The 11,771-nt window shown below is 43.3% G+C and overlaps 1 protein-coding gene across 1 annotated transcript; it reads left to right on the top strand.

Annotated features, from left to right (window-relative positions):
• The first annotated feature begins 3,829 nt into the window (after positions 1–3,829).
• LOC120059259 (proteoglycan 4-like) lies at positions 3,830–9,517 on the top strand. The gene is made up of 6 exons (XM_039008167.1): positions 3,830–3,963; positions 5,367–5,424; positions 5,538–5,571; positions 5,777–6,336; positions 8,718–8,855; positions 8,951–9,517. The coding sequence occupies exons 1-6, from the start codon at positions 3,830–3,832 to the stop codon at positions 9,515–9,517; spliced, it is 1,491 nt and encodes a 496-aa protein (XP_038864095.1).
• Positions 9,518–11,771: the final 2,254 nt, after the last annotated feature.

Here is an 11,771-nt window from a genome sequence, read left to right as displayed (position 1 = left end):
GGCTATAACAAGCAAATCACAGAATGTGAGTCTCTTTACTAGGATAAAAAGGATCCTGTGAATACATGAATGTTTCTATGCCAAATAATTAGAAAATTATTCAGTTGTTGTTGTATTGTATTGGTAGAAAAATATTTATTAGTGACTTTGGTTTTGTTTTGAAGAGTGGGCCTTTGCAACCAGCCATGAGGGGGCAATCTTTACTGCATATGATGCTTAAGGGCTGATGGTAGGTTAACAAGCACAGCCACATTTTTTAAGATTTCAATCCCAGTACCTTATACCCCTCAGATCCCGTCTTCACAAAACAGATGAGCATGGAGATACAGGCATAAATACATAATGTAGGCATAAAGAGGTGCGTCAAAATACTCTAAAACTTGCCTCTATGGCCTCTCAAGGACCCACACCATATGTCCTCACCTTAGCTCACTGATACCCCGACATCATGGCAGTCACTACACTTACACCCAGACAGGTAGGGCAACCCAAGGGGATGTCTAGAGTGAGGGATATGGGGAAGGACCAGATTAGAAGAAGATTGAACATTTACAGTTAGCGGTTTAAATGCGTGGTAGAGTGCCATAGGATGAGGGGATTTTATCTGGCTGGGGAGAGGGTCTTTGTTTAGCAGAGGAGCCTCTGGTTGAGGGCCATTTGACTGCTCTGCTCGGAGCGCAACGTCCAATTGGTTGGTTTAGAGAAAGAGCTCTAGGGCCAGAGATTACACTGCAGTGCTGAGGCGTCATTCTGCCTAAGAACCTAGGGGAAACGCAAAGAGAGAGAGAAAGAGAGAGAGACTGGAAATGACAGCCTCTTCTCATCATCAGCTTTTCAGCTCCTTCAAGCACCTGCCACGGAACTCCCACTGACATGCTGATGGCCTCTCTTTTTCTTCCTCACCTTCCTTCCAGCCCTACTCTGCTTCCTCTCTTCCTCTTGCCTCACCCTTGCTCTCTACATCTGTGGTCTGTTCTCAATGCGATTTAGATGTAGTTACACTGGAATCTGTCAGAATTGTGAATGAATAGAATGTCATTGTGGATCCATTTGGGTGTTTCAGGATATTCTGGTGAGTGTTACAAAATACATATTTTGGGTGAACTCTGGGGAGAGTGTTGACAGTTGAATTCTGGTGAGAAATGTTTTACATTTTATAATGTCACAGTTTTTTTCACCTCCTGTCTTTAACACTTTTATGACACGTTTTACACACAATATACAATATATAAGTACGTCCATTAAGTAGTAACGTAACGCAGAAGTGTGATAAAGCATGTTTCCTGCTTCAATGTATTGCCAAAAGAGCTGTATGTAGGGGTTGACAGTTGCTCTAGTGTAGCAAAATATATTTTATTAATAAATTATATTAACATATATCAACCAGAGATTTAAGTGCGAGCGTTCGTGCTCTGTTGAAAGCACTCTGTGTCGTTCTTGTGAGAACAGCTGAAGGCGGTTTGGATGAAACCATATTTTTGGAGGAATCAGAACATTGTCTCCCTTATCATTTACAATGTTGACATGTGCCCTAACAGCACTGTACAGACCACCACCACACCACACTGCAATGGTAAGGCTAAAGCTAATTTAACGGAGCTGTTTCAGCCATTTTGGATCACCACACTAGTATGCTAATGAGCTACAATACAAACCATGTTAGTGCATACCAAATTGGCTCATTGGTCCCATAGCCACTGAATTGATCTGACCACCATTGACACTCTTCTGGCTAAAATGAAAACAAAGTGTGTGCATTCCACTGGTTATCTACTCCCAATCCCAAAGAGGATATAAGATAAATGCTTCAAAGATACAGTATCAACACTTGGCAGAAGCATGCATACAGTATCTGTTGGTGATGATATTCCCTGTCAGGAATTTCCATATGTTGGGAATTTCCACATGTTGGGAACCCCCCATCCCCCACACACCTCCCCACCTGTTTCCTCTATACTGGAACAGGATTCAGTGCAGAGCTCTCTGTTTGTAGGAGACAATTTATGTGTGTGTGTGTGTGTGTGTGTGTGTGTGTGTGTGTGTGTGTGTGTGTGTGAGGGAGAGAGAGAGAGAAGGAAATAGGAGTAACCTAGTAGGAGTTAATTGAAGAGGGGAAAAGCACCTGTGAAACTGGACATACTGTTCCTACTAATTATCTAGCAGCTGGTTTGAACCAGTGTTCGAGAGGAGATGGGGGTGGTGGGGCCTAAAACAATGTTGTACTGTTAACAAGGACAGCAAGGCATATTATACTGTACCTCAGCATGCTGTGTGTCCTGAGGATTTAAATGTCAAATGTTTTTCATGCCATGTTATGGCACTCCATAGTTAGCATTAATATATTCAGAGGCACAGATGTCCCAATAGCCACATGCAGAGGCAAAGTTGATCCTCTCTCACCCCCCGCCTCTTTCCTTCCATGTACTAATTGAGACCGTACCTACTCAGCCTCAACTGTTGTTCAACAAGAGGCTATGATATGCTCTGGGGAAGTCATGAAAGTTGAGGGTATAGAGACTTTAGACTCTACTGTAGACCAGAGTGGGATAAGTCATATGAATCCTAACGTTTGAAGAGTGTTACAGTATATTCTCCAATAAATATATCTGCGAGAAGAGGTTTAGGAACCTGTTTCAAAATAGGCTAGTACCTTGATGGTTGCTGGTTCAAACCATTGGTGGTGAATATTTTTTCTTCTGTAAATATGTAGTTCAATAAGTAAATAATTAGTAAACCTTGAAGAGTGTCCCTGGACAGTTATATCAGAAACACATCTGCATATCTGATGTTCCTTGGAGATTTGGAGGGCATCATTAAACAATCCTGATAAGAACTTGTCCTCATTGTTTCAACCAAACTGCCTACCTAAAACATCTCTTTCACTGAGAGAGGAAAAAGCTTGGAGGACAAAAAAAAAATCTAAGAAAATATGGTTTCCTCTGTTCTCTGTCTTCTCTTTGGTTTTGGAATAAGATAACAATGTGGGCCTCCTCTGTCTGTTCCTGTGTCTGTCTGTATTGCAGCAATTCTAGCTTCGCTGTGACTCATTGACTCTGCAATATTTACAGTGTTTTGAACAAATGTTTAAAAACTTTGGAAAATTATGATAATTACAGAGGTGAAGAATTATATTACACTTAAACAAACAAATATATCAGAATATCTTCAACTGGTGTCTCAGGGATGATTGATATCTGTGTGTGGAGGAAATGTCCTGGTAAGGATGGTCCCTGTGTAGACTGAAGACTAAGTGTATGGTTTAGACTACACTGTGTTCGTTTCAAAGGCATAAGTCCAGCACAAATTTGAATCTGGATATCAACTCCATTGCTGGGACTGATATTCATCAAGCATTATGGGCTCTTTGGACACTACAGGGTAGCGACCTGATGTTTTTGGATCTGTCAGAAAGCAATGGGAAAAAAATGGCCCAAATCCTTAACAAGCCCAAAGGAAGATAAAGAGGCCACAGGGTAAATGACAGTCAATGGAGGGGAAGAGAGACAGAAAAGAGAAGAACAAAGAAAATGAGTGGCAGAAATATGGTTGACCTTTTTGTATATTCCTGTCTTTCTTTTGTTTGTTAATGGTGCAACTAGAGCAATAGAAGCAAATGTTGTGTCATAACATGTTCTCCATTTATTTGAATGATATGTTTGCCCCAAACCCCATTTTAATTCTGTGTTCTTAAATAAGACCAGCTGATATGTATGACAAACAACCCATCTCTTTCCTCTCCTTCTCCATCTCGGCAGATCCCAGGGAGGTTGTGGTGTGCATGTGTGTGGTGAGTGTGTGGTTGTGAGAGAGAGAGCGCCAGCGCTCCCACATGGCCTCCATGCAGGACGGGCTGAACTTCACGTCTCCTACCTACGGCAAGGTCCTGCTGCTGGGTGCCATCGCTGCTGCCTCAGCCTTCATCGTCACCATCCTCATCGTGGTGCTCTGTGTGGGCTGCCAGAGGTGAGATGAGTTAATGTGCATGATCATGTGCACACATGGATATACACACTTTTATGAGTAACGGAGTTAAGACCTCTTGGCGCACGGATCCCTTTAGCGGGATCATTTTCATCAACAACCACTGAATTGCAGAGCGCCAAATAAAAATAAAAAAATACAAAAAATATTTAATTTCATAAAATCACAAGTGCAATATAGCAAAACACAGCTTAGCTTGTTGTTAATCCACCTGTCGTGTCAGATTTTTAAAATATGCTTTACAGCGAAAGCAATCCAAGCGTTTGTGTGAGTTTATCGATCACTTGACAAAACATTACAAACACCTAGCAGCAATGTAGATTGGTCACGAAAGTCAGAAAAGCAATAAAATGAATCGCTTACCTTTGATGATCTTCGGATGTTTGCACTCACGAGACTCCCAGTTACACACGAAATGTTCCTTTTGTTCGATAAAGATTCTTTTTATATCAAAAAAACTCAATTTGTTTGGCGCGTTATGTTCAGAAATCCACAGGCTCAGGCAGGTCATGAAGGGCAGACGAAAATTCCAAATAGTATCCGTAAAGTTCGTAGAAACATGTCAAATGTTTTTATAATCAATCCTCAGGTTGTTTTTAACATAAATAATCAATAATATTTCAACCGGACGGTAAACTATTCAATACAATAGAGAAAGAAAATGTTGAGCTACCAATTTCGCGCACAAGAACTAATCAAAGAACACCTGGCTATACACTGACGCGATTTGATAAATCATTTTTCAGAATAAAAGCTTGAAACTATGTCTAAAGCCTGTTCACAATCTGTGGAAGCCATTGGAAAAGGAATCTGGTTGATATCCCTTTAAATGGACGAAAGGCAGGCAATGGAACAGGGATTTTTCAAAATAAGAGGCACTTCCGGGTTGGATTTCCTCAGGTTTTCACCTGCAAAATCAGTTCTGTTATACTCACAGATAATATTTTGACCGTTTTGGAAACTTTAGAGTGTTTTCTATCCTAATCTGTCAATTATATGCATATTCTAGCATCTGGGCCTGAGAAATAGGCCGTTTACATTGGGAATGTTCTTTTTCCAAACATAAAAATTCTGCCTCCTAGCGCCAAGAAGTTGAACGTACTGTAAACTCAGTCCACAGCTAGTTTGTAATTTTGCCGATGGAGCTATCGAATTAGATATCTTTTGATAGTTCAAATGGTCGGTACGTTGTCAAGGAGGATGGTTACGTGTGCTAGCAAGGCAGAGGTCCTGGGTTCGAGCCTCTCGGTGTGAGCCAAATCAGAAGGAAGTGGTATTCGCTTAGCAAGCAGCGTGACGTCCGTAACACCTGTACGAATGCACGCACACGCACGGACACAACTGTTTGCATGTTTATAATACATTAACTGTTGTGTTTAATATAGGAAGGGAAAGACGCATAATGTCTCCAGTGAAAGTGGGAAACACAGGTTGATGGACATGGTAAGTCGTAGAGATCACTCCAATAACCACATTTAACACTTTAGGTAAAACATGGATACATTTAGCATTCACAAGCAATTGATAAAAACATTTGTCTGTTTGTGTGTTGTTAGAGTATACTCAGGCAGTCAAAGCTGCGTTCCATCAGCAAGTCGGACGGTGAGATGAACAAGCTAAACTGCAATGGCAAAAGTGAGTAGAACTCTTAGGCATAAGAGTGTCACTGTTCAGCTCAGTTTGTAGAAATATTCACCACATAACAAACAATGATCCTTACCACTTTTACAAGGCTTTTTTTCATATACTGTAGGTGAAAGAATGCCAACCTTTCTGGTTTCCATGTGTCCTGCAGAGTCATCTAAAAAGAACCGTCCGTCTAGCATGGACCTCCTGCCCAGCCGCCGGTCCAACTCCGACCTCCGCTCCGGGGGAAGGACGCTACCCCAGATCCCCTCTGGCACCGGAGAGGACGGGGAGCACACCTACTCTGAGGTAGGTCAACGCTCCTCCCCGAAGCGTGGCCCTGATAACAACCTCTACGCCATAGTGGGCAGGGCCGGAGAGACCGACACCCCAGCCCCTCCGGCCGTCCCAGCCAACACCCCTGCTCCCCCTGATCTAGATGGGGATGGTTTGAATGAACCGCTCCCCGAGCCTGAGCCCATGCCCCAGGCTATGGCTCATCCGCAACCCCCGGAGACGACTGCAGAGTATGCCTGCGTCCGGAAGCTCCGGAAGGTGGACAAGGCTGTCCCCCAGAAGAGAGACAGCGGGACCGATATGGGGGAGGCACCGGTGCCGCCTCCCCGCCACGCCCCACCATCACACCCTGCCCCGCCTCCGCCACACCCTCACAGCATGAAGATGCCCCGGAAAAACGTGGATGCTTTCAAGCTGCCCACCTTCCCCAAGGTTGGTAGAGAAATGGCTGATGGTACAGAATGATAAAGATAAAGTTTGTTCATGTAGGAAGTCCTTGCCAAAGTCAGACCTTGACGAAGGCAATGTGTTCAGAAATGTTGATTCATTTCACTGCATTTTTCTGCCTATTTGTACGTGTCCTTGCAGTTCCCTACATGTATTACTAAAGGCTGTATTTGTATGTGTTTATGTGTTTTGTAAAGAGAGCAATGAAAGTCGATTTCTCCTGATGCCTATTTGCAGCTCAAGCAATTCTGTTAAGAGCTAAACATTTAATTGTAATGTTTAGAGCCAAATGAAATGCATGTATATGTCTGTTTGCACACATTTCCTCTCTCACGGCCCATTTTAAAACCTCTTAAGGATCGGACTCTTTTTTTCAATTTGCGCCTAAAGTGACATACCCAAATATAACTGCCTGTAGCTCAAGACCTGAAGCAAGGATATGATATTCTTGATACCATTTGAAAGGAAACACTTTGAAGTTTGTGGAAATGTGAAATGAATGTAGGATAATATAATACATTAGATTTGGTAAAAGATAATACGAACACAAAAATATGCGTTTTCTATTTAAAAAAAATCTTCATCATCTTTGAAATGCAAGAGAAAGGCTATATATCCAGATAGGAGTTTATGTGTAATTTAGATATTGGCCACCAGATAACAGCAGTGAGTGTGCAAAGTTTCAGACTGATCCAGTGAAGCATTACATTACTACACTATTTTTTTTATCAAGTCTGCCAGGAGTTTGCCCAAATGTGCCCGAATTGGTCAATTGATACATTTTCAAGTACATAACTATAGACAACATACAAAAATGCTATGATAATAAAAATGTTAAGTTTACACACATCCAGGAATGTCAAACATGATGGATAATTACCTTCCCTTCAGAAAAAACACTAACCTTCACACATCTACAGTTGATGTCGGAAGTTTACATACACTTAGGTTGGAGTCATTAAAACTTGTTTTTCAACTACTCCACAAATTTATTGTTAACAAACTATAGTTCTGGAAAGTCAGTTAGGACATCTACTTTGTGCATGACACAAGTCATTTTTCCAACAATTGTTTACAGACAGATTATTTCACTGTGTCACAATTCCAGTGGGCCAGAAGTTTACATACACTAAGTTGACTATGCATTTAGACAGCTTGGAAAATTACAGGAAATTATGTCATGGCTTTAGAAGCTTCTGATAGGCTAATTGACATAATTTGAGTCAATTGGAGGCGTACCTGTGGATGTATTTCAAGGCTTACCTTCAAACTCAGTGTCTCTTTGCTTGACAAAATCAAAAGAAATCAGCCAAGACCTCAGAAAAAAATTGTAGACCTCCACAAGTCTGGTTCATCCTTGGGAGAAATTTCCAAACGTCTGAAGGTACCACGTTCATCTGTACAAACAATAGTACGCAACTATAAACACCATGGGACCACACAGCCGTCATAGTGCTCAGGAAGGAGATGCATTCTGTCTCCTAGAGATGAACGTACTTTGGTGTGAACAGTGCAAATCAATCCCAGAACAACAGCAAAGGACCTTGTGAAGATGCTGGAGGAAACGGGTACAAAAGTATCTATATCCACAGTAAAAGGAGTCCTATATCGACATAACCTGAAAGGCCGCTCAGCAAGGAAGAAGCCACTGCTCCAAAACCGCCATAAAAAAGCCAGACTACGGTTTGCAACTGGACATGGGGACAAAGATCGTACTTTTTGGAGAAATGTCCTCTGGTCTGATGAAACAAAAATAGAACTGTTTGGCCATAATGACAATCGTTATGTTTGGAGGAGAAAAGGGGGGCTTGCAAGCCGAAGAACACTATCCCAACTGTGAAGCACGGGGGTGGCAGCATCATGTTGTGAGGGTGCTTTGCTGCCGGAGGGACTGGTGCACTTCACAAAATGGCATCATAAGGAAGGAAAATGATGTGGATATATTGAAGCGACATCTCAAGACATCAGTCAGGAAGGTCAAGCTTGGTCGCAAATGGGTCTTCCAAATGGACAATGACCCCAAGCATACTTCCAAAGTTGTGGCAAAATGGCTTAACTTAAACTTTAGAGTGTTTTCTATCCTACTCTGTCAATTATATGCATATTCTAGCATCCGGACCTGAGAAATAGGCAGCTTACAATGGGAACGTTATCCAAACATAAAAATTCTGCCCCCTAGACTTGTATACTCCTTAACAGAGGGGAGCAAAAAGGGATTTTGAACAGTAAGCCTGAAACATTACTTTTCATTACAGTCCGCCAAGTATTGTACAAAAGCATTGTTTTATTTGTTTTATTTTTGTGTTTCATCTTAATCATATGTGAAGTTGACAACCTATTCATACTGTTCTCTGATTGGCTGGCAGGAGGCAGTGTTCATGGGTAATGGAGAGCAGTACATATGGAAGCCTCCAGAGGATGATGACATCACCATGCTCCAAAACAAACCGTTAGGCCCTCTGAGTCCTCACAGTGGAGAGAACATACAGCCTTCCACTGCTATGGTGAGTATGTATGTCATTACAAAGTACTGTATGTGTGTATGGTGTTTATCAGTTTGATTAGTACTGAGGGTTGTTCTGTGCTGTGTGGTTTACAGGTTGCAGAGATGTACTCCAAGGTATGCAAACCAGGCAAGAAGAAGAGAACTGTTCCTGCGTCTCCTCCAGCAAACATTGGCTTCCGGACCTTGGGGCGTGGTGACCGGGACCGGGAGCGAGATGGTGGGTTCAGTGTGGTGGTCAAGCCCCAGACCTGGGCCCCGCAGGAGGGGAAACCCGTCAGAGGAGCCTCTGCCACTCTGGAAGACCACTGTTATGAGTCCATCGAGACGGGGGAGGAGTGCGACCCCACTTATGAGCCTATGGAAGGTGGTTGCGGTTGGAAGCGAGTTGGAGGAACCGAACGGCCTCCCAACACCTGCGCCACACTCAGGCCCAGGAGGAAGAAATCCCATCAGCCCTTGCAGCAGCAGCAGCCTCCCCCGCCGCCGCCCACACAGCAGACCCCCAAGTTACAGCACCTTCCAGCCAAAGCCCTGCTGCTGCCCGGGGAGAACCTGTACGAGAGCATTGGGGAACTGAAGCAGGGCGGAACTGCCAACTCCAGCACCACTACCATCTTCACCTTCAACGACGGCATGGAGATGTATGTCACTGGGCTCTAAGGCTGTGACCTACCTGACCTCTTACCTCCTTCCCAGCATTTAAAAAGACCACGGTCGGGAAGAGCTGGTTGAGCCCCTCTCATCCTCACTCACACATACTGTCTACATTACAGTCATAACTTCCTGCCTTTCAGAGCCTAGGGCAAAAGGGTTGGTCAGTGGTTAACGGGCTGAAGAGAAAGTCCTTTGCTGGGTCAAACCCCTATCTTGAATCCAAAGGTAGTGATGAGAAATGAGCACAAAACTATTACAGAGAAATCTGTAGGATGGTAGCACTATTTTAACAATGTGCACAGCACAATTAGTGGGGAAATTGCCTAAATTCTTCCCCCATTTTAGTGGGTAAAATCATAGAAATAAACTCAGCAAAAAAAGAAACGTCATCACTGTCAACTGCGTTTATTTTCAGCAAACGTGTAAATATTTGAATGAACATAACAAGATTCAACAACTGAGACATAAACTGAACAAGTTCCACAGATATGTGACTAACAGAAATGGGATAATATGTCCCTGAACAAGGGGGGGGGTCAAAATCAAAAGTAACAGTCAGTATCTGGTCTGGCCACCAGCTGCATTAAGTACTGCAGTGCATCTCCTCCTCATGGACTGTACCAGATTTGCCAGTTCTTGCTGTGAGATGTTACCCCACTCTTCCACCAAGGCACCTGCAAGTTCCCAGACATTTCTGGGGGGGGAATGGCCCTAGCCCTCACCCTCCGATCCAACAGGTCCCAGATGTGCTCAATGGGATTAAGATCCGGGCTCTTCGCTGGCCATGGCAGAACACTGACATTCCTGTCTTGCAGGAAATCACGCACAGAACGAGCAGTATGGCTGATGGCATTGTCATGCTGGAGGGTCATGTCAGGATTAGCCTGCAGCCTTAGCTACATGAGGGAGGAGGATGTCTTCCCTGTAACGCACAGCGTTGAGATTGCCTGCAATGACAAGAAGCTCAGTTCGATGATGCTGTGACACACCGCCCCAGACCATGAAGGACCCTCCACCTCCAAATCGATCTCGCTCCAGAGTACAGGCCTTGGTGTAACGCTCATTCCTTCGACGATAAACACAAATCCGACCATCAACCCTGGTGAGACAAAACCGCGACTCGTCAGTGAAGAGTCCAGCGATGGTGGGTTTGTGCCCATAGGCGACGTTGTTGCCAGTAATGTCTGGTGAGGACCTGCCTTACAACAGGCCTACAAGCCCTCAGTCCAGCCTCTCTGGACCCTGGAGGGATTGTGCGTTCCTGGTGTAACTCGGGCAGTTGTTATTGCCATCATGTACCTGTCCCGCAGGTGTGATGTTCGGATGTACCGATCCTGTGCAGGTGTTGTTACACGTGGTCTGCCATTGCAAGGACGATCAGCTGTCCGTCCTGTCTCCCTGTAGCGCTGTCTTAGGCGTCTCACAGTCCGGACATTGCAATTTGTTGCCCTGGCCACATCTGAAGTCCTCATGCCTCCTTGCAGCATGCCTAAGAAACGTTCACGCAGATGAGCAGGGACCCTGGGCATCTTTCTTTTGGTGTTTTTCAGAGTCAGTAGAAAGGCCTCTTTAGTGTCCTAAGTTTTCATAACTGTGACCTTAATTGCCTAGTGTTAGTGTCTTAACGACTGTTCCACAGGTGCATGTTCATTAATTGTTTATGGTTCATTGAACAAGCATGGGAAACAGTGTTTAAACCCTATACAATGAAGATCTGTGAAGTTATTTGGATTTTTACGAATTATCTTTGAAAGACAGGGTCCTGAAAAAGGGACGTTTCTTTTTTTGCTGAGTTTATAATTAATTTCCATGGTTAAAACAGTGTTATTGTACTGGCAATTCTGGAGCCCTAGTTTACGAACGAGCACAACTTTCAGTTTTCTCCCTATGTAGCACTTAGTCTGTTTATGGCAAACCTTTCCCCCAAGTTGGTCGATGTGTGATTCAGGAAGGAATTAAAATAATAATATAAAATAAATTAATATTAATCAAAGGACTTGAAAGCTCAGGGACAAAGAGTCAAATTATGAGAGAATAATTAACTAAATTGCAAAAATGTTGGCATTCTTCCTAAAAAAAACAACGAATTTTGACCATATTCACAGATAAAAATACCTGATATTTTTCCCTTTTCATTTGTTACATATCACATGGACTGTCTCCACTACCATCTGTAAATTAAGTGTTTTACTTCAGTTTTTCTGTTTTTACTTGTCAATCCTTTTCCTGCACTTTGCCTGCTTAATGTTGCATGCTAAAA

This window comes from Salvelinus namaycush, chromosome 14, assembly GCF_016432855.1.
Source record: "Salvelinus namaycush isolate Seneca chromosome 14, SaNama_1.0, whole genome shotgun sequence".
Classification (NCBI taxonomy): Eukaryota; Metazoa; Chordata; class Actinopteri; order Salmoniformes; family Salmonidae; genus Salvelinus; species Salvelinus namaycush.
Note: the sequence above shows the minus strand (reverse complement) of the source record. Positions and strands in the feature narration are given on the sequence as shown.